The 22,447-nt window shown below is 31.1% G+C and overlaps 4 protein-coding genes and 1 long non-coding RNA gene across 10 annotated transcripts; 2 read left to right on the top strand and 3 right to left on the bottom strand.

Annotated features, from left to right (window-relative positions):
- Window positions 1-720: 720 nt before the first annotated feature.
- On the bottom strand, window positions 721-11,313 carry LOC148226641 (uncharacterized). Of its 5 annotated transcripts, none has more exons than XM_088203372.1 (10): window positions 11,184-11,313; window positions 10,848-11,003; window positions 8,472-8,610; window positions 8,204-8,406; window positions 7,926-8,137; window positions 6,988-7,237; window positions 5,781-5,865; window positions 5,031-5,719; window positions 4,829-4,972; window positions 721-4,753 (listed from the first exon to the last, which is right to left on the bottom strand). In XM_088203372.1, the coding sequence occupies exons 1-10, from the start codon at window positions 11,224-11,226 to the stop codon at window positions 1,269-1,271; spliced, it is 5,406 nt and encodes a 1,801-aa protein (XP_088059498.1). In that variant the 5' UTR covers window positions 11,227-11,313; the 3' UTR covers window positions 721-1,268. The 5 variants fall into 5 exon arrangements, with proteins under 5 accessions (XP_088059498.1, XP_088059495.1, XP_088059496.1 ...); XM_088203369.1 differs by having other exon boundaries at window positions 7,803-8,137; XM_088203370.1 differs by having other exon boundaries at window positions 721-4,972.
- Window positions 11,314-14,859: 3,546 nt separating this feature from the next.
- Window positions 14,860-16,730, top strand: LOC148226642 (solute carrier family 67 member A2-like). The gene is made up of 5 exons (XM_088203468.1): window positions 14,860-15,014; window positions 15,087-15,218; window positions 15,285-15,414; window positions 15,478-15,693; window positions 15,877-16,730. Exons 1-5 carry the CDS (start codon window positions 14,949-14,951, stop codon window positions 16,590-16,592), a joined length of 1,260 nt encoding a protein of 419 aa, XP_088059594.1. The 5' UTR covers window positions 14,860-14,948; the 3' UTR covers window positions 16,593-16,730.
- A 122-nt stretch (window positions 16,731-16,852) lies between these two features.
- On the top strand, window positions 16,853-18,894 carry LOC148226643 (uncharacterized). The gene is made up of 6 exons (XR_015812313.1): window positions 16,853-17,611; window positions 17,684-17,803; window positions 17,872-18,001; window positions 18,068-18,283; window positions 18,486-18,651; window positions 18,724-18,894. It is a non-coding gene; the product is annotated as an uncharacterized LOC148226643 (long non-coding RNA).
- Window positions 18,827-19,462, bottom strand: LOC148226644 (protein PET100 homolog, mitochondrial). 2 transcript variants are annotated; one of them, XM_088204264.1, is made up of 2 exons: window positions 19,367-19,462; window positions 18,827-19,236 (listed from the first exon to the last, which is right to left on the bottom strand). In XM_088204264.1, the coding sequence occupies exon 2, from the start codon at window positions 19,232-19,234 to the stop codon at window positions 18,983-18,985; it is 252 nt and encodes an 83-aa protein (XP_088060390.1). In that variant the 5' UTR covers window positions 19,235-19,236; window positions 19,367-19,462; the 3' UTR covers window positions 18,827-18,982. The 2 variants fall into 2 exon arrangements, with proteins under 2 accessions (XP_088060390.1, XP_088060391.1); XM_088204265.1 differs by having other exon boundaries at window positions 19,334-19,434.
- Window positions 19,463-20,462: 1,000 nt separating this feature from the next.
- LOC148226645 (uncharacterized) lies at window positions 20,463-21,966 on the bottom strand. Its single transcript, XM_088204263.1, has 4 exons — window positions 21,874-21,966; window positions 21,725-21,786; window positions 21,587-21,656; window positions 20,463-21,524 (listed from the first exon to the last, which is right to left on the bottom strand). The coding sequence occupies exons 1-4, from the start codon at window positions 21,899-21,901 to the stop codon at window positions 20,557-20,559; spliced, it is 1,128 nt and encodes a 375-aa protein (XP_088060389.1). The 5' UTR covers window positions 21,902-21,966; the 3' UTR covers window positions 20,463-20,556.
- Window positions 21,967-22,447: the final 481 nt, after the last annotated feature.

Here is a 22,447-nt window from a genome sequence, read left to right on the forward strand (position 1 = left end):
TGATTCGGGGCGTGACTAGAATCTTTGCTTTTGTCTGATTAGACTTATTGACCCACTAGTAGGTTTTAAATTGTGTAAATTTAGCAACAACGGTTACTCTCTTGAATGTTGCAATTTAATGAGGGTGAAGAATTTGCTAATGGTTAATGTTGGAAAACAAAAATATAACATAAATCATTGTATGATCCTTTTAACAGTTCTTTACAAATAATTTCAACAAAAAACAGTTAGCCCTAAACAAAATCTTAAATTCACCCCCTTCCTTAATGATTGTTTTTTATGAAAGTAGTGCTACTCAATTAAAAAGGCATGATAATAAAACTTTCCTAAAACTTACTCGCTTAGAAAAAAAAATAACGGCACAAAGGGAACTATTTTAAAAAATTATATTTCTAAGAAAACGTTATTTCGTTAATGTTTTATTATTGTTAATTAAAAACTCGATTTTTTTTAGTTCATAACACCCCAGGTCATCCAGGAAAATTATAACCATAGTATAATTTCGAGGTCTTGCAGCATTTAATTAAGGCGTCACCTACTTTGGAACACGGAGACCTTAAAAAGTTATGAGCGTCGCAAAGCGACACTCAATTGATTCTCTCAATGACACTTTCCCAAATTGAATCATGATGTATTATTTTTAACAATTATATGTGCTTTATATAAGAGTATTATACAAAAAACTCGATCCAACTAGAACGGCAATAAAATATGTTGATATTTAAAAATAAATTTATTTCTTAAACAAAAATTAAATACAAACAAAAAAAATTACACGTATGTTCACACATGGTGAATCATTTGTACAAAAATACTATGAATTTACATATTCATACAATGCACTGTTACATCTATATATAATATTAATAGTATTTACAAAACATAATAATGAATATTAAAAACCAATCCTAAAACTAATTAATATGAAAATGAAACTAAGGAAATAAATAGGCAACAGTTAAAATCGTGTTTTTTCACAAATCAACAGTAAGTAACCTTCAGAAAATGGTAATTGATATTACAATAGATAGGTAATCTTGATAGTTTCAATTCATAACATGCTAATAATAGAAGTACCAAAATCAAACAAGTTACTAACCAATTAAATATTATATCATACGAGCCAAATAAACATTTAGATGTTATAATATTAAAAAATCAGTTCTTTTCACTAATGGCTATATCACAGTAATTAATTTATTTTTTCTTAAAACCAAATCTTGACAGTATTGTAGAGCATTTACATGTAAAGCTTTGATTACATCAAATCACTCAGGTCCATGAATCTGACTAAGCACAGCCTCGATATCTATTCCCTTAAAGTATGCCTTATCAGCAGGATTTATTGCCTTTTCTTCTGTACCTTCACATATCGGCTGCTGTTTCACATCATCTTTTTTACACCCTACAATAGAAAAGTCCATTAGCTCATCATTCTGATCGACATAAATTTGTTTGCCTTCCGTTGAATTGAGTGAAATATTTTGTTGCGTATTATCTTCGGGTACCTTTAGATCTATCTTAACCGGCGTGAATACGCCTTCTAAACTTTTGACAGCTCTGCTCGTCTCGTCGTCCGATTGTAAGGATTCAACCTGTTTCGTAATTGATTTAAACGGCGAGAGAGACTCGCTAGTCGAACAGCTCATCTCGTCCAATAGCACCTGAAGAGGACGACTCTGGTTCGCCTCTTTAGCTTTGGCTTTTTTACTCTTACATTTCTTTAATTTAATATTAGGTTGTATATCGAACATAGGAAAAAAATCAAACACCGTAATCAAACGTGTCTCATTTTCATTTAATTCATCGTTGAAAATATCCACATTTAGAATCAAATCTTTCAAGTTAATATTTTCAAATAATGAACTGCGAGGTGTTTTGATTGCCTTCTTCTTATCAAACACGACAGTATGATAATTAAACGATTTACTATGACACTCTGAACTGCCCCAAATTACCTCTTGTTCATCCTCTACTGACTCAATATTTAAAGAATTATTTACAGAACATACTTCAACATCTATTTTCTTATCAATCACTTCAACTGATATATTTTCTGGCAATGATACGTTCTCTGCGTATTTTTCATTATTTGATTCCGGAACATCCTCTGATATTTCGACGGAATTTAACACCTTTTCTATTTTCTTAGGCGATTCTAAATCAACGCTTTGATTCACAGTTTCAATCTGCTGACAATTCTTATCATTTGCAGACTTATCAGATTTTTCAATCTCTCGTAGTTTAATTTCGTCTTGAATATCAATCACATTTTTTATATTACTATCAAATGTAACTCTAGATGTCTTGATTAGATTTTGTGGTTCAGTGTCACTCAACTCGGATAATATATTCCTAACTACATCATTGCTCTTGACGGAATTGTCAAACTTTTCTAATCTCCTCGGAGTTGAAGACTTTCTTCGAGACTTGGATATACTCGGGTTGGCTAATAATTTATCAGTAATGTTTTGAATTTCATCTTCAGGAGCAGGTTTTAATTTTTGTACAACGATCTTGACTAATTGTTGTTTGTTTTTAATTACTTGTTCTATTTTTTTTTTTGAAATCTTAACAGGCAATTTCTTTGCAGGTAATTTTCTTCCCAATTTGTTTAATATGGACTTTCTATTTTTAATTAAAGGCATAGATTTTTCTAAATTAATCTTTGATAATGTCCGTTTTCTTACTTCTTCAAGATGTTTTGAATGCTCGATAGACATCTGCTTTTTATTGCCAGCTTGAATCGGTGGTTTGACTTCTACATTATTCTTCAACATAGTTAATGGGGAAGCTGTTTCATTAATCGATTTAGAATCATCGACAAAATCAGATACACTATCATCTGAATCTGAAAGCAAATCATTATATTGATTTTCTTTCGACGATAGAGTTTCTTTTTTGCCAACTTTCTTATCGATGCTCTTCTTTGTTTTCAAATGTTGTGATCTATTAAGACTTTTATTAGGTGCGGGTGGTGACTTACTACGATGGTAGATTTTGAGCGGTCTCGGCCTTAAAACTCTCGTGTTTATAGAATTCTCATCGACTTTTTCATTAACAGGTTCGAAACATTCCAGTGTTTCTTTCTTGGATTTATTTGAGAATATATCATTACTATCCTCGATTTCGTCAGGTTTATAATACGATCCGCAACTGGAATAATCTGTGTGCTTTGATGATTGAGAATGTGGTGTGGTATCTTTGCCTTTGAATAAATTAGGTGTATCACCAAAATTGGGAGTAGGAATGCCCAACATCTTGACAGTAGAAATCGGCTCTAAATTATCATTTGGACTCAAAAATTTAGGCGTAGGTAAAGACATATTAAGTAAACTAGATTTCAACGGAGTCTCTAACAAGAGTCCTATATTGCGTTTTGCATTACTATTAGGAAACATTTGCAACTCTCTTTGAAAATCAGGTGTTATATGTATTACATTGCCGTCTGTTTCTTCGAAAGAATTTAATTTATTAACTTCGAAAATTTTAGAATCATCACTACTATCAAAACTAACATTTTTCCCTGTGCTTTTATTTAATTTTCCTATTGCGCTATTATCTGGTGTGTTTTTTTTATTTCTTTCGTGCAACTTTACCTTAAAAGTACCAACATTAGGTTTTTTACTTCTAGATCCGCCAACAAGTACGGCACTTTCTCGGCTCAAATCTAAATTTTTCTTACGAAGCGCATTCTTTTTAACTTTTGAACTTTTGGAGTTGGGTGCGTTCTTTGGTGTGATTGAAGTATCTACCGAGTTATTTAATGTAGTATCCCCAGCATTGTCTGACAATGTATTGTTACTTAAATTCAAATCTTCTTCCAGCATAGCAATTTTCTTATCGAAACTTCGCGTTAAATCTACAGTGGCAACTTTTGGAGAATCGCTTTTTACTTTTTTTGATCTGCTTTGCTTTTCTTTTTTATTTTTACGTTTTTTGGTATCTGATTTATTATCTGTGGTTTTATTCATCAAAGCAGCTTCAATCATCTTACTTTCGCTTTCAATGGAATCGGATAACTTTGCTTTCTTCGGCTTGATAGATATGCCTTTCTTTTTACGTTTTTTAGATACAGTAACTTCCTCTAGTATGGGAAGAAAACTTCTTAATTTTTCGTCCCATAAACTCGATTTTTCTTTCACATCACTTTTTTCCTTAGCATTTACTTCAGCTTTAATTTTAACAACATTAGAGCCGTTAATTTGTTCATCAATAATATGAATTTTTGGGAAGACGGTTTTAGCTTCTACAATATTTAAATCTTTGATTTCACTATCAGCTTTCTCTTTAATGGGTTCACTCTCCTTCACAGTTTCGCTTGAAGTTAATTCCGTGTCTTTCTCGATTATCACATCTTCTTCAACCAACGGTGGAAAGAGTTTCGATTTACATTTATCAGAATTAAAAGGCTTTCTACTATTCTTTAGAATATTTGGGGATGTATACGGCATTTTTTTGGTAATACTATGATCCGGTGTAGTAAAATCCAAAACCCTAATATGCGACCGTATCGGCGACGATGTACACATCTTCTTCGTCGGTTGTTTGTCTGGCGTTTTCATCTTGTTAACGTCGATCACTTCTTTATTATTTTCGAACAAACTTTCCACTAAAACACATTCGCTGTCTTCGCCACTCACCAACTCCACGTTGATAACATTATCATTGTCGGCAATGGTCGGAACCACATCGAGAGTCTTTGCACCAGATATGCTCCCAACGTTTGATATGAAATTAACACCATTTGAATCTACAACTTTCAACTCTAAATTATATTTCTCCAGTGACAAGATTCTATCTAAATTACACATCGATACTAAATTACCGGGCGAAGTTTTGATGGCCAGCGAACCATTATCTGTTTTTGACGGCAGATTATCATCAGAAATGTTTTTATACACAATATTACCTCCAGGTATTATTACCGAGTTATCATCGTAATCGTTCACAATAACCGCATTCGATAAATCTAAAACGAAAGCACAATTAGTAAAAATCGAAAATACATACTTAAAAATATATTTTACCTCGTTCAGTATCGAAAGAATTTAGCATTATAATCGTAGGCATGTTCATAATTTTGGCGTCTGTGTGAAACGACTCGTTTTGATGGGTATTTGTAATAATCAATTCCGAAGGTTTTCCGCTTATAATAGTGTGTCTGATATTTTGAATATTTCCCATCGTCTGGATAGGAGCGATCGACGACGAGTCAGCCATCACTAACTGACTAATAGGTATAATCATCGATGGCGAAATGGTGGTGTTAGTTTCACTCAAACCTCCTCGATCGCTCGAACTCGTCGCAATGTTAAACTTCACATCTTTTGTTATGTGTTGTTCTATTGTGGTATTTTTTGTGGAATTTGTGGAAGTTAATGGTTTAGGCGGAGTGTTTTCATTAGTATCTATCAATTCGTTTGATAAAATAATAACTTTTGAATGACTTTGGTTTGGTATGGAATCCGACACCGGCATCGAATCGTCGCCATCCTCTGATACGATTTCCTTGTAATTTTGTTTCAATATGTCCATTCTTTTACCGCCACTTGGTCTATTACAATGCAATATATTTGGATGTTTGTTCTTTACATCTGAACAGCTTTCCTTTTGCCCTTTATCATTACAGCTTTGTCTCCAGGTAAAGTTTTGTAATTCCATAGCTTTTTCCAATTCGGCTAGATTTGAGCGATACGAAGAACCAGGCGAACTTAACCTGTGAATCAATTTATAATTGTAGAAATCTATCATTATTGAGTATTTAGTATTTGACTTACGCCGAGGCACCGGATTTTTCAGGAGTACTCGTCTCCGGTCTACTCAAAACATCTGAATCGGATCCTGTCGCACTATCAATTGTAGCTATGATCGAACAGAATATATTTTTCAATTTAAGAAACATATTGAAATACCTACTTACATACTGTGGCTACATAAAACGATACACTACCCTCTAAAAATGAGGTGGACTCGGTAGCAGGATATTATCTTAATTGGACGAAAGATTCGAGACTATAGTCCGTTTTTTTTAACAGAGTCACTTTGAGGTCTATCCATTTCATCATTATTCATAAGTGAAAAAGAGATGACAACTTTGGGTTTGCCACCAATTTGCTCTAAAGTACAAGATGTTTCATATACTTATCAAACAAAATATAAATTTAGAAGAATTAGAAATGTTACTATATTCTTGTTATGTAAAATAGTGAGTTACAAGCTATCAAAATTAATAATTTATCAATCGTTATCATTTAAGTATGCATAGCGATAACAATTTGAAGAAGTCTGTTCAATATGAAGACATCCGTGCACTGCGAATGTCGAAATAACAATGTAGTAGTTGGAACGTATATGACAACTTTGCTCAGCGCAAGTGGACCAATTAAATAAAAAAATTTACGTTTTCTTTTTTAAATATTTATTACATTATATTTATTGATGAAGCAAATTTAGCAGATATCAATATTTTATTATAAGATTTTTTTAATTTTGTCTCACATTTATTATCATGATAATAATAAGCGTTAAAAGCGCAATAAACAAAATCCTATTAGTCTTAATGACTGGCCAACTGGTGCTTTCGTACGTGACGATAGTAAATGCTACTGGATTAACTAAAGCATCACAATCAACTATTAGGAGATTTGACAACGAAATGCGAAATGACAAAAGCAAGGTTGCCAAATTTACACCTGTTGAACCTGAAAACTAAACAGTATAGAACAGCATATAATTTTACTAATGCATAAATTATATTATATTTTCGCTGGTAGAAATATATATCTAATGGTGAAAAAGTATTCTATTATTTCACTGAAACAGCAGTAAAAAACAACACAATAATTACGCAAATTATACATGTTTCAATACCAATGAAAAGATGAAGATGAAAACAGTAGACACATTCAAAGAACATTCCTCAAATATTGAATAATACAACCACTTTTTAAATAGCCACTTCTCATATAAAATGTTAATACTAACCTAAAACTTCACCCAATAATTGTTCAAATAAGGGATCTTGTTGTGTTTTATCGACAACTGTCTTAATGAGATTAGTTTGAGCTTCCTCATCGATTGTCAAAGCTTCTTTGTATTCTGGAAATTCCTTTGATTTGTCAGGTGAATTGGTAACTTTCAAATAACTATCAAAAGTGCTGCCCATCAATTGATTGATGTTATTAGCAATCTTTTCGTGCAACTCTGTACAATCCAACAGAGCATTTTTAAGTGTCTGAAAATCATATAATCATATTAAAAATCATAAAACAAGTCAAAAAGTAAAGGCAAGTTATTTATTATAAAGTTAAATTAATCAGGTATAGCCAGATTTATTAGATTAACTCTTATAATACCCGAGTTGATAAATCTGCTATTGAAAATGTATTATCAAATTTTAAAGATATTTTGATGGTAAAATGAGTTTTTATGTTAGATTTTAACATTCTTGATGTATTTCATGTTAGGTTATAAACACGTCAATCGACAAAATTAAAATTGAATTATTTATTTATGAATATGAAAATGAAATATAAGTGGTTTGTGATTAACATTTTATTATTTTTCTTCTTCCTCATTTTTAATTATTTTTTATTGTTTCATTTTATATTTCAAAAATATACAAAAGTTTCAAAAATTGTAAAAAAAGCTTCAAAACAGGTATATCACTGGGTTCTAACTACCTTTGAAATTGAGAATTCAAAGGGTACTAACAGAGTTAATAAATCAATTATACACAACAATATTTTACGCAAAGGTTGCCTTTACTTTTTATCTACTTATCATAAATATACACGTACCACATCTAAGCTGTTCCCAGTATCAAAATTATACTTTTTTAATGATGATAAACTATTCTTTTTAACACTTCCTCTCTTCATTGGAGTCTTTAAATTTTTGAACGATAAATCATTATTTCTCACCAAGCCCAACGACAATCTAAAATCTGTTTCATTGTTTGTCGAAGAATTCTTATATGGAGAGTTTTTTTCCGTATCTTGATCCAAGTCGTTGTTCGAGTATTTTTTTGTCGGAACATCGCTCAAATTCCTCTTACAATGATCGGTCTTGCCATCTGTTGATAATATTTTTGCATTTTGTTCTTTGTCACCGGATTCAAAATCTTTTTTATGACCTGTACAAAATTTTATTATAGAATTAGTTATTATTAAATAGCACAAAAAAGATATACGACTCTTACCGGGAAGATCTGATAAATTTGTACTTTCAATAAGACAGTCAGCAGATCGAGTCGACACATTCTTATTCAAATCATCCTTCTTGATTTCTTTCGGCAGGTAATGTTTATGAGAATTCTCCGTTGCATCTGTGGCAATGCTGTCAGCGCTGTTGCACCGTCTGTGAGTTCTCTTATACCGATTGCGCGATTCCAGCGTTCGATTTCTATAAAATATACTCATTTTATACACATTCATTACACTGAGTAATAATAGCATCATTGTTTTTACCTAGGTGACCGAAAAACCAAATTGTTATCTATTTCGGCATCGTCCTTAAGATTTTCGATGATAATAGTGATCTTGTCCGATAAGCGCAAACACTTTGACAGCTTTTTTTTGAGATCGCCGACACATTTTAATTTGGATACTGAAAAGTAAATTGATACAGACATTAGATGAACCTATTCATTAACATTATTTAATTATATCTACTGTTGCCTTCAAAGTACGATATGATTATTCCAAGAGTTATTTTTGTTATTAGCAGTTCTTCAAAAAGAGTATACAAATATAATCTTACTCAACGTCATACCAGTAAATTGCTAAATTTACAGCTGTTTACATTATAACCGTTAAAATAAGTAGCATGGTCTATTTCGGCCCTAAAGTATTGAATCAGACAGACAATCGAAAATAGAAAAGAGCAAAGCACCTCCCCTAAATTCAAAATAAGTATATAAGCGCGAACACATTGCACTAACAACACTTTCATCTGAAACTTTCACATTTCAGAACTTGTCATTTCCACTAATTTGTTTCCAGCCTGATAGCAGAAAATAGCAGAAAAATGTCGATTCATAATGGAAATTTGTTGGTATTCATTCAATTCATACATAACCATTTTGGCAAACTTTTTTGATTTTCTTTGCTTTCCGGTATAAAATGGTCCAGAACATTTTGAAAATCTTACTCTATGAAATACTATATCTACTATACTCCCTCGGTACTAGGGTTCTCAATTATTCGTAGTTTTCAACTATTCGAATATTGAATGGAAAACTGATGAAGTATTCGAATATTTGTAAAAATAATTCTTGATTTTTATAGATATTAATTTATTTAACCAATTAGTGTAAAAATAAATTAGTTGTCCATAAAATATTATATAATTAAAAATGAATTATTGGTTAATAATAATTATTCATTAATTATTTTCATCATCGTTAAAACTCTTTGAATTATATAAAATATGCATATCAGTACGCTGTGTAAATTACTGATCACTAAGGGAATCAAAAGGAAAGTGCTTAATTTATTTTTTACATACATTTTGATCGGGGATTTCATTTCAGTTTTACAAATCACCAGAATTCAGTAAAATGAATGGAACATTTTAAATACATAATTTTATCAAATTTATTGTATATATAATAGCTAATAATGTTTAGAACGAATTTTATATACATTAAGGTCAGATCTTTGGTCAGAATTGTATATAAATTAAATAACTAGAAATAAATTAATCGCGATCGATTTATTAAACTGATTGAAATAAAATCTTTGCACCTTGAAACAAATACAAAAAAGTTACACGAACTTCACAAACATTTACGACGCACATCTGTCGAGATAATAATAACAGGTGGATCTTTCAGACATTTTGTTTCGTTCAACGAACGAATTCTGCGAATTTCGGTCATAGTAGATACCCCTGACAATCATTTTATTTACAAATGTTTATCGAAGGCGTAGAAGCATTTTTTTGTTGAGAAGTCTCATTGATCGCATTTTAAAACAAAATAAAGGTGCATAAAAGACCATGGATTTTGAAGCGGAACTAGTCACTCGAGTACATTTGAGAGAAAAACGACTACCTATGTTGCTGAAGTATATAAATGGTTTTATCCTAAGATTTTTTAAATTTTATTTGAGATAGTATAAACGAATATTACATTAATATTCGATCAATTAACAAAGTCAATAAACATTTTTAAACATGCAAGCGGTGCTTATCAAGCAATTAAAATAAGAATAATAATAATAATAATGTCAATACTGCTTTTTTTCTTGTTAATACTGGCATTGAAAACAACAGTATTATAGTAATCCCTAGTAGCACAAACCTACATCTTCCAGATTGTTTTGAAAAATATCATACCCTACAAGATTATTGTTATATATTATATTATTGGTTTGAGATCATCGCTCTTCATATTTATTTATTTAAATTAAATTAGATTTTCCACAAACAAAAATGTCCATGACCTCTTTTTAAGTTCCCACAGGATCATTAAATGAACAAAAAAAATCCCAAGATAACCATTTTTTGTCCTTTGATATTTTCAAAATCTGGTCACCTTAATATTGGAACCTGCAATCTTTATTGATCAACCTGAATTATTGGGCATTGGACACCTGAATTACTTCTAAATACAGTTATAAATAATAATTGTGCAACCAATCAGATCTGGCATTTCAGGTAAAATAGTAAACAAACAAGATTTCCGAAGATAAATATTTGAAAATTGATTTGAAAGATTACTGTTTTGTATGCCATTTATATATAATATATATATAATATAAGATGATCTATATGAGTAATTAACATAATGACACACTATTTGTATTGACAATTTAGCTAGTGAACATAGTAGATTGTATTACTGTATGAGAAGATGGCACAATATTCGTTGAGGATATCCGCGAGCGATAATCCCATGATAGTGGTGAAGAAACCTCGCCCTCTGCACTCCTCCAAGTGTCTGCATTCGTTGAGGAATTCATCGTAAGCGGCCTGGCAGTCTTCGCTTTCCAGGTAGCCTGAAAATTAAGGTTATACGATAGCATTACCGATTGATAATCTTTCTCGTTTCGAGCATAATACGAGCGATTCGCTAAAAAAAAAAAAGTGGCAGGTGGAAAATTGGCGGGACCACAGTTCCCGCGGGAGATCGCACCGAAAGCGCGATCGGTGTTTATACGACAAAAGAGGGAACTCACCTAGCACGAGCCGAGCCACCTCTGACGGCAGGAAAGCCGCCATCGGCCCCCGAGAAGGGCCGAGCCCTGATTTTCCGCTACGTTTCTAGGTGCGCGGGGCCGTCAGCCCGAAGCTTCGGGGCTCTAAGACGAGATAAGCGCGACCATAACCGCCAATCAAAACAACAGCAATTTTTTTTTATTTTACTACTCAAAATTGTTTTACTATTTGCATATGTATATCAAAAGTAAACACCACGTTGACAGTCTTTTAACTAACAATCCTCTGATTTAAACTGGAAATAAAAACCAAACGAGAACACTAGAATAAGCTAATACCTATATCCTAGTTTTGCTTTTTCATATTTATGCTGTTCTTTTAAGTGATCGGAATAACGTATTCTACAAGGTGAATCTGATTGTGTATGCTGCATGGCAGAGAATTTACTAGTTAAAATATATAATAATATTTCTTAATTATTAATAAATTATGTCCTACACTTCAATTTCTGTTTAATATTTTTACAATTCTTAACTGACAACCCGTTGTAGCATATTGGGCTTATAATGTTACATTAGTAGATTTCCTAGTAATTATATATTTAAATCAAACTTATGATTTATTTAAACATAAACATTAAAGAACTAGCGAAACACTTTATTGCTGTTTAAATATTTTATTCCGTTTTTTCTGTGTGTGGTACACCTTTGGTTTCAATGCAACGAAATATTTTTGTTCGTAATAACAGCAAATAAACACTTATGACGATCGTTGTTGACGTCATAAATAAGATTATCAATCGAATATTTAAATTGTATGGAATTATTTATCATTTATTTATTCATTCTTTATTGCCAAAACTTTGCAGCACTCCAATAACTCGACGGGAAAATAACGGCCGGTGGTACTTCGTCCGTCGTTCGCTCGCTTGTATCTCAATAACAAATATGTAACCAGTTCTATCCAACTGGCGGCCCGCGGGCCGCATGTGGCCCGCGAAACTGTTTTTGCGGCTCGCGATCTCTACATTTTACAGCAAAATTTTCATCAAACATTGGGGGACAAAATTTTGTCAGAATTAATATTTGACGCGACATATGTGAAAGAAAATAGAAAATTGTGTTCGGAATTACCCATCATACATTAAAATACGAAAACATTTTTTATAATACTAAATATTAAAAATACTAATAAATTATTTCTAGCTATGTGTTATTTTTTACTTAATTTTTTCGTATAAATAAAATAACTTTTGAATTGACATTAACTGATTTTTTATTTACCATCCTCTTTGGCCCCCGAAATGTCTGCTAAAGAAAAATGGCCCGCGGCTTAAAAGAAGTTGGACAGCGCTGATGTAAGCTAATATAAACTTTTAATAAAAATACTACTGCAGCAACTCAACCTATGTGTAATAACCACCCGTCGCCATCCGCCATCCGTCCACCAAATAATTATTTCCCTTATTTTCAAGTATATGAATATTCGAATATTCGGGCAAATGTTTATGAACTACTCAAATGAAATTTAATAAAATCTTGGAATGAAATAATTTGTAAACTTGCGCAACACGTCGTATTTATTTTGGTACTCAGGGACATCCTTTGGAAGAGTGCATTTGCCTATCCTAAATTTTGCCATTAACTTTCACGCGCCCAGGCTGTACCACTTTGTGAGAGAATTTCGCAAGAGAGGGATGTTTGAGTATATCCCTTTTTTTCTCTCACGGATTCAGTTGTACGTGTGCGAGTGAGATGCACAAGTGCGTATGACAGAGCGAGAAAACTAGGGACAAGGTGCCTCACGCTTTTATTCGCTCTCACGCACGCATTAGACAGTCTTTCAATAGTGCGTGAATGCTTGTTTGCCTGTCGTCGGGAGAGTTATGTCGAATCGCAGAATATTCCTGCGCTTCTCAATTATTTTTCGACTCAACACCTATATTTAATATTTTTAGTTCGTTAAATAATTATAATACAAACTAACTTCAGTTTAAATAATATTTATAGCGACGGCCGAAAGATATATTGATTCCGATTAATCGGATCTCAAATTTGAAGGTGTAGAATTTCTCACAGATAACGAAGACGTTATTGAAATGTTCGAATCGGAATCAGACGACAATTATTGCAACTATGAAGTAAGTACTTTTTACATTTATATTTGAAATTATTATTTATTATAAAAGCAATAATAAAAAAATCATAATATATAGTTGTAGTTGTAGAGTGTATTTAAAACACGGAAAATCTGTATAATGTAAGTTTGATATCAATATTTTGTTATGATAAATATATATTATTTTGCAGGGCATTATCAATCATAAAAGTTAAAAGTTAAGTCAATCAAGGGACAAGAGTCGTAAAGAATATGAAAGCAAAATATAACGGTATCAAAAGAAATATTACCACAGACAATTTTTTCACATCTATTCCTTTAGCTCAATATCTATTGCAAAGCCATTTATTTCTCGCCGGTACATTGAAGGCCAACAAGCCCGAAATTCCGAAGGAGTTTTTAAGGAATAGGTTGAAAGAATTGTATAGTAGCATGTTTGGTGTTGCTGATAACATGTGCTTGGTGTCTTATCAATAAAAAAAATCACCAGTGATTAATTTTATGACAGAACAAAAGACGGAGTTGATCTGGGATATAAAATGGGTGACCAGGCAGTGACCATTCAGAATATTTATGGAGCTCATTGATATTACTGCTTCAATGCCTGTAAAATATCCATAAATATTGTGAGTGGCGAATCAACGATCTATGGCGTCGAAAGTATTTAATATGCCTCCTATCAGTAGATTAAGTAAAAAAACTGTAATTGAACAACAGGAGAACATTTATTTGCATACACCGCAAAAATCAGCAATAGAATTATTTCTGAAGACTTGCCCCCGAAGATCTTCCCACATCATCTTTGCCTAATAGTACTCATAATAGGGTATGAAGACGAACGTGTAACTTTTATCCTGGTAATAAAATTATGCGTGTATCGTGTTTTGTTTGTCACAGAGCTGTGTGTCGAGCTCATAAAATAATAAAATGTCTGAATTGCTAAGCATTTAGAATTTTTTAAATGTATTATTTTTCTATGTTTTATGTTTATATATGTATGTTTTATTTTAAGAAACTTAGCATTAATTTTTATAGATGTTTTTTATCATTTATTTTTAATAGTATTATTTGTAGGGAAAAATATTGGGTTTTATTGCGAACGTTTGAGAAGCTGCGCGTGCTTGACGTCGTCGGGTATGAGTAGTAAATGCGTTTGTGTGCGTGCATAAACAGTGACAAAAAGGCATAGCATGGTCTCGTTCTATGCTCGACTAAAAATAATTCGGTCTCTTGCCAGTTAATGAGCTACAAAAACAGCTTATTACTACTTCCCCTCTCAGTTTTTTGTTTTTTTTTTATTTACTGGCAAGAATGTGAAGGGTGTATTGTTTGGTAATAAATTAAGTTTAACTTAATATTATAATATTTTTATATAATAATCGTTGTACAACGTGTCTAGTAATATTGCCAATAAGTTCAATATTCAATGAAAGGGAAAAGTCATATAAATCTTAAAAGTTATTATTTAAGATTATGCATTTTTAATCTGTATTTTTACTCAATATAAAGCATTTAATTTCTAATGAAAATATTATTTTTAATAGTAATATAATAGTTGTATTTTAATTATTATTTTTAACTGCCACACTGAACCTTATTAAATTGTGACATTTCTTATGAAATACTTTGACGTTCAAAACGAGGTTATGTATAGATAACAAAAAACTATGCATATTAAAAAATCAACGAACATGAATTGTCATAAGTTATTATTGTATTTAATTACCTTTTTTGTAAGTAATTTTAATTTAATTTAAAATAATTCGTAAAATAATTATATTTTACATCAAACATTCAACTTTCAGGATCTATTTGCTGTTGGACTTGTTGTTCCTTTGATTAATTCTCATGTGAGCAATTTGGGTGGCTCTCAAATCGTAATCGGACTTATGGGCTCGTTTTATTCCGGCTTACAACTATTTTCAGGACCAATATTGGTACATATTTCTAAAACATGTCATTATACTGTTTATAATTATATAATAATAATTTAATTCTTACAGGGAGCTTTAAGTGACATTAAGGGACGGAAACCAATTTTAATAAGCTCTCTATTGTGTTGCAGCATATGTTATTTATTATTTGGTTTCATTTCGTCTATTTACGTTCTTCTATTTTTGAGAATATTGTTAGGTTAGTTCAGAAACTTTTTCAATATGTTGTTTTTGTTATTTCATATTTAAATTATAATTTTAGGTGTTTCTAAACATACTCAGATGTTATCTAAAGCGTTTGTAAGTGACCTAATCGATAGTAGTGAACGTTCGGAGATTTTTGGTAAAATGGCCGCTATATCTGGAGTTGGTATAACTTTAGGACCTCTGTTAGGCGGACACATATTAGAAGATAATCCAAAGCATGGTTTTTCAATAGCTTGTTCGATAACATTTATGTTATTCGTTGTAAACGCAGGTAATAAAGACAAATCTATATCTGCAGAGGAGGCTTCAGTCCAGCAAGCTTATTTGCGTGAAAATGCACTAAGTAACACCATTTTTAATCTAAAATTACATTTATTTCAATATTACGACCGAAGCCTCTTCTACAACTATTTATTTTTATTTAATTGTATCTCTACAATTTAAATTTTTTTAGGTATAACATATATAATTGATTCAAAGTCAAATGAAAAACTAAAAAAGAAAAAAACAATCCAAAAGACCATCAATTATTTAGAAATTGTTATCGACAGTTGGAGGAAACTGATAGAAGAACTGAAAAGCGTCGATTGGATTCTATATTGGGACGCTTTCTTATTGAAAGGAGTCGTCGGATTCGGACTAAGTATTTTCTACTCGATTTACTCACCTCTGATGAAAAACTATTATGGACTATCTCCTAAGTGGATCGGCTACACAATATCTTTCCAAGGAGCTGTCGGAGTTTTCATCAGCTTCTTCTTCAATCGCATATTTGACACTTTCTATAAGACTGATGTTGATTTTGTTTATTTAAATTATCACAGCTTTCTGTTGCTATCGTTGACGTTCTTTGGTTTGTTGTTATCTAACACTTGGTATTTATTCATCGTTTTATTGATACCCCTCGGTACAGGTAATGCTATTTTAAGGTTGGTCATGCTGGAAGTAATCTTGAAAAAATGTCCAGAAAATCAAAAAGGATCTTTAATCGGAGCTTCCAATAGTGTCAGATCTATATCAGGAATCATCGGTCCGTTAATAGCTGGAATTGTAAGTGACGTTTTTGGTGTACAATATGTTTTGACTGTATCGTTAGCATCGGTGTGTTTCGGTGCTTTAATAGCTATGAGAAGCAAAAACTCTTACATTAAGGCAAAGAAAATGAAATAGATGCAATGTATTATTTTTTTATCAATGAAGAACATTAGGCTGTTTCGATTATTTTACATTCCTTTTTAATGGATTTTGAATATATTATTTTTATAAAGTATTATAAAATTGTTGTTTAATAAAAGATATAAATAAAAATATCGTTTTTATATAAAAAAAATGCAAGAACTATATAAAAAGAACTATACATACAATCAAAATATATATATATATTTTATATATATGTATATATATATATATATATATATATATATATAAAGTCGTTATATACGAACCTTAAAATACTTCATAGTAGATTTTAATATACTAATTAAAGAACAATGGCATAATCATAAAGATAAATACTATAAAAATATTACCCCAGAATAAATTATTCCACTTTTGGTGACGGGTGACAATTAGACGCAGATTAAGCCGCTGCATTACTATTTTATTAAGAAGTATATGATTTACATAGTTATTACAAGCACGAGGCAGCACCTGCCGTTGCGAGTCCGCCAAGAGGCGCTGATAAGTTTTGGCCTTTTTTCTATTCACATTCTGCTAAATTATATATATCGTATAATAAAGTGTTATCAGCTCGGTTGCAAAGTCACCACTCGGCTACCAACTCTGAAACAACCGATTAAAAAAGCATAAAATAAATAGTAATAAAAAGTTTAGAAGCATAATAAGATTGTAAATATAATCGTATGTAAGATTTTAAACCAATATTTTTTCCATTATCGCCGTTCTTATCTCTTGTCAATTTTTATGTAGGTTTTCGAAAATGTATCTAATGCGTAAATCCATGGGTGACTATGTTTTTTTATTATACGAAATTATTGTATTTTTTATATAGTATTTCTAAGCTAAGAATTTTTTTTATTGTTTATTTCAACCGCCACACTGAAATTGATAAAATTGATATTACTCATGTAATGAGATTACGTACACATAGATAACAAAAATGTATGTTGATTAAAAAATAAACGAAAATGTTGCATCACAGGTTATTACTGGATTTAATTCCTTTTTTGGTGAATTATTCATATGTATTTAAATATAATTTATATGACAATAAAATTTTAAATCAAACTTTCATTTTTTAGGACCTATTTGCTGTTGGACTTATAATTCCGCTGATTAGTTCTCATGTGAGCTATTTAGGAGGCTTCCTAATAATAATAGGACTTATAGGCTCACTATTTTCCAATTTACAACCTTTTTTAGTAAATATTTACCAAAATTAATCATAATATTGCTGATTATTTTTTTACATAATAACAAAAACTTTCAGGTTGTTTTAGGTAAAATTAAAGAATGTGACCCAATTTTGATAAACAAACTATTGTGTGGCAACATATGTTATTATTTTTTTGGGTTTACACTGTCGAGTTACGTTCTTCTATTTTTGAGAATATTACTGGGTTAGTTCTGAAACTGATTTTTAAAAATATTGTTTTAGTTTCTTCCTTATTTAATTTTACTTTCAGGTTTGTATAAACATGCTCAGATGCTAATTAGAGTGTTTGAAAGTAACTTGATCGAAAGTAGCACACATTGGGAGATTTACTGTAAAATGCTTGCAGTATCTGGAGTTGGTATAACTTTCGGCTCTTGGGTTGGTAAACATATATTAAAGGATTATCCAAACTTTGGGTTTTCAATAGTTTGTTTGATAATATTCATAGTGTTCTTTGTAAACGCAGGTAATAATATGAATCGGTCCCTGCAGTAATGGCTTCAATCCAGTAAGATTATTTGTGAAAATGTTACAATGTCAACATAAAAAAAATACTTACTGTTGTGTACTGTAATTTTAAAAATACATCAAATAAGCGCTACAATTGAAGACATTCTGTCAGTTATTAGTTTGATTTAATTTTTTTCTTATTGTTGAAATATTTTAAGGTTCGGCAAATTTAATAAATTCAATTTCGGATAAAAAACTAATATGGAAAATGAATATGGAAAATTTAACAAGTGGCGTTTTTGGTGTTTTGACTGCATCGCTATTATGTTTAGGTGCAGTTTTAGCCACAAACACAAAAAATAAGCCAAATAAAGTGAAATAGATGTAAAGGATTTTTCTTATCAATGAAAAATATGACTATAAAATATTTGACATTTTTTTTTATACATTTTGCAGATCAATCGAAGAATAGTAACAACCCTATTTCATTAAGAAATATATATCATCCTGTACTGAACTGTACACACATTTTGAAATTGTGATAATAAATAAGTGATAATTATTGAAATAATATATTATATTTATTTATTTATATATTAATGAAAATACATATTAATGAAAAACATATCAGATTAATATGTTTATTTTAGAAATAACCCCAAACACGTACGTGTACATATTTACAAAATATTCTAACTAAAAATCATAAATGCGTTTACAAATATTTAGGATTATTTTTTTCGGCTTGAATCAAAGCTATCATCTCTTCGTTTCTCCTCTTGCGATACTCCGCCTTTAGATTCTCTATGGCCTCTTTATCTTCTTTTTTTTCGGCCGGATAGTACCTCTGTTTTGTCCTCACGACCCAATCTTCAAAGTAGGCGGGCTGGTTGAACAAGTGAAACGCCGTCACCGGGAAGGCCAAATACAAAGTCATTTTAAAGACTTCCAGTTGCCAATTGCCCATAGCTGAAACATTCATAAATAGATCAAAAATTTTAAACCATTAAAAGTACAAAATTATAATTATATAATATATTTAAGAATCGTGTTTAAATATCAATACTTTTTAAATAAAAATGTTGGCGTTAGCATTTACCGAAATAATTGTTTATACGAAGTACGATTTGACAGCAAGAAAATATATAACCTTGATTTGATCATAAGGTGAATTTTTATGGCCATTACCAATTTAATGAATTTTGCATCCCTGCAAAAAAATCAATAGTTTGCATGGACAGTGTAATTTTAATAAATTCCGATTTTTTTATGTATAAAAAAATAAAAACAATTCAAATTATTTATTACAATTTATTAAATTATTTCAGATTGATCTAAGATGTTCCCAATTTTATATTAATGATCTAAGATTTTATAAAAATATATATCCAATCATAAAGTCATTCTATTACGTTGTAAAAAAAATAGAAAATCTCTTTTTTATTTTTTTGTTTAAAATTTGTGTATGCATATCTAGAATATCGTATAGACTAATTATGATTATGACATCGGGTGAAGCGGTGCATTACATAGTTGCCATTATATAATACACTTTAGATTTTTCGGACTGCTAATTTATTTTGCATAAGGTGACCAGATTTTGAAAATATTTTAGTGACTGGAGATGACAGATGGCAATTAGATACAGATTGAGTCGCTGCAGTAGTAGTATTTTTATTGAGTATTTATAGTTACGTATTTAATATAAGTACATAACAACGTGTCCGTTACGCCAGTACTACCAGAGTGCCGCTTAATTTTTCCCATAATAAACCTAAATAAATGTATATGCATTGGCCTCCTACACCATCAAAGGACACTAAAAAATGTAAAAGGCATATGTACGGTTGAGAGCATTCGTTCTATTTACGAGCTTGACTTAAATTGTTTAAATCATTATATCCAAATTTATTCTAGACATTCAGCTCTTGTGTACACGATTGTCGGGATGTAAAGTGTACGAGAGATTTTACACTCGCTCGGCTATTGGGTGTGGAAACGACGGTTCCCGGGTGCTCCCACCCGCTTCCTCTGGTCGTGCATAAGCCGAGTACGGCTCATTAGCGACCCTAGCAGTTGAGCACATGCTTTCCATCGACATAGGGTCGATGGCTGATGGTAACGGCTGAGGTTCTAGCGATGATTTTAAAGGAACGGAAAGTACTATAAAACGAAATCAAAATATGAATAGAATATTACTTTTGTATTACATTTATTAATTATAACATACATATTGACAATTTATAAGCCAATAAGACAGTAATCATATTCATAGTATAGTGTTTACATTCATACGCAGCTTCTGCGGTTTTTATGAATACGATTTATATGACGCAAAAGACTACATTTAACTTTAAAATCTTTACCACATTCATCACATTTATGGTCACGAGACTCGATATGAATCTTTCCATGATGTGAAAGGTGATAATTAGATTTAAACGCTCTCCCGCATTTGTTGCATATATAACTATAGGAATCGTTGTGAACATGTAGATGACGTGAAAGGTCATGTTTAGTCTTAAACAACTTATCACACTTACCACATTTGTGGTCGCCAAATTCCATGTGATAGTTCAGATGCTGCGAAAGATTACTTTTATTCTTGAATGTTTTTTCACATTTGTTACAAGCAAAGTTGCGAGAGTCGCTGTGAACTAGATTCGTATGACGCGTAAGGCTAGACTTAACTTTAAAATCTTTACCACATATACCACATGAAAATTTATGAGAAACGTTAAGTGCATCATGCTTTATCATGTGTTGCAAAAGGCAATTTTTTATTTTGAACCCTTTACCACATTCGACACATTTGTGTTTATCAAAATCACAATGATAATTCATATGCTGTGAAAGATTACGTTTAGCCTTAAAAGATTTTTCACATTTACTGCATTTAAAATTAGAGGAATTGTTATGACAGGTCATATGCAATACGAGGTTATATCTATTTTTAAATGCTTTTCCACATATATCGCACTGATAGTTCTGAGATTCCTTATGAATTTTCATATGGCGTATTAAATTTTGTCTTTTTTTAAACACTTCTGCACATTTTTCACATCCAAAGTTATATTCCTTATGTATTTTCATGTGCTGTGATAGATTTCCTCTATTTTTAAATATTTTTTCACATTTTCTACATTTATATGTATAAGGACTAATAATATTTGCACAGCTATCTTCTGAACGTCCATTAGATAAAATATCACCGTCTGCAATATTCGTATTGAGTATATCTTTAACATCGTGCGTTTCTGAAACAATCGGTAATTAAGCACAATAGTAGAGATAAAAAATATGACAAACTCATAACTACCAGTTTCGATATGATCCTCGTTTATAGTATTTTCTTCGGTGCTGTCATATTCTATTTTAACTTCTTCAAACTTAAAAAATAGAATGCTTAAAGATTATTGTGTTTACAAATATTAATCTTCAGTAATTTTATTTTTACCTTGACTTTATGTTCGACCACGTTAAGATTAAATGATTCATTTTCATTTTCCTCAGGCGGTTCTAAAAGTAGTGAATATATATTAACATTTTACGAGAAAATTACGATCATAAATTATATTTTAGGTCATTAAAAAATTGGTATTATACCAGTTTTTACAAAATAAGAAAAAGACATTGCAACAATTCGACATCGACTAGCTGTCAAACAGACAATGTTCGATATTTGGTCAAAAAGTGTATAAATTTTGCGCATGAAAAATAAAACGAGATATAATATTATATTAAATATATTTCAATTTTAGTTTAACTGTATAACATAAACATAGTACTAAACAATTTTCCTTAGATTTGTAACTGCGACATAATTGAGTGAAAGACGCTGACAGACGGAATACGTATTTTTGCAGCGTCGCCAATACACTAAAAAAGGTCACATGGTAAATTTTCGTTATTTTAGGAATATTACGAGAGCTAAAAAAGGATCATTTAGGAAATTTTTGTTTTTTTCAGTACTATGAGAGCTAAAGAAGGTCACTTTGGGCATTTTTATTAGAGGAAAACATGAGATTCAATGACAAGCATTTTATTTGGCAAATTCAAGGGAAGGAAATTCCCCTCCCCCCCCCCCAATGAAGTCCCTGCTTAGAATCCACTTAAAAAGTATTAAAATCTCGGAAACGCTCGATTTTCTGGCGTACATATTAAGACAAAATATTACGAC

Source organism: Plectrocnemia conspersa, unplaced genomic scaffold (assembly GCF_051122295.1).
Source record: "Plectrocnemia conspersa isolate PC_06_02 unplaced genomic scaffold, ASM5112229v1 ptg000014l, whole genome shotgun sequence".
Taxonomy (NCBI): domain Eukaryota; kingdom Metazoa; phylum Arthropoda; class Insecta; order Trichoptera; family Polycentropodidae; genus Plectrocnemia; species Plectrocnemia conspersa.

Bases quoted from the DNA above. Each gene is read 5' to 3' on its own strand.
- LOC148226641 (XM_088203368.1), bottom strand. From the start codon at position 11,226: ATGGCGGCTTTCCTGCCGTCAGAGGTGGCTCGGCTCGTGCTAG. The intron at 7,238-7,802 runs GTACGTGTATAT...TATGATTTTCAG, and splicing joins CTGGGAACAGCTTAGATGTG to ACACTTAAAAATGCTCTGTT. The intron at 4,973-5,030 runs GTAAAATATATT...CTTTCGTTTTAG, and splicing joins TTCTTTCGATACTGAACGAG to ATTTATCGAATGCGGTTATT.
- LOC148226642 (XM_088203468.1), top strand. From the start codon at position 14,949: ATGCATATTAAAAAATCAACGAACATGAATTGTCATAAGTTATTATTG. The intron at 15,015-15,086 runs GTAAGTAATTTT...TTCAACTTTCAG, and splicing joins TGTATTTAATTACCTTTTTT to GATCTATTTGCTGTTGGACT. The intron at 15,694-15,876 runs GTAATAAAGACA...AAATTTTTTTAG, and splicing joins GTTATTCGTTGTAAACGCAG to GTATAACATATATAATTGAT.
- LOC148226644 (XM_088204264.1), bottom strand. From the start codon at position 19,234: ATGGGCAATTGGCAACTGGAAGTCTTTAAAATGACTTTGTATTTGGCC.
- LOC148226645 (XM_088204263.1), bottom strand. From the start codon at position 21,901: ATGTCTTTTTCTTATTTTGTAAAAACTG. The intron at 21,657-21,724 runs GTAAAAATAAAA...CTATTTTTTAAG, and splicing joins TGGTCGAACATAAAGTCAAG to TTTGAAGAAGTTAAAATAGA. The intron at 21,525-21,586 runs GTAGTTATGAGT...CGATTGTTTCAG, and splicing joins CGAGGATCATATCGAAACTG to AAACGCACGATGTTAAAGAT.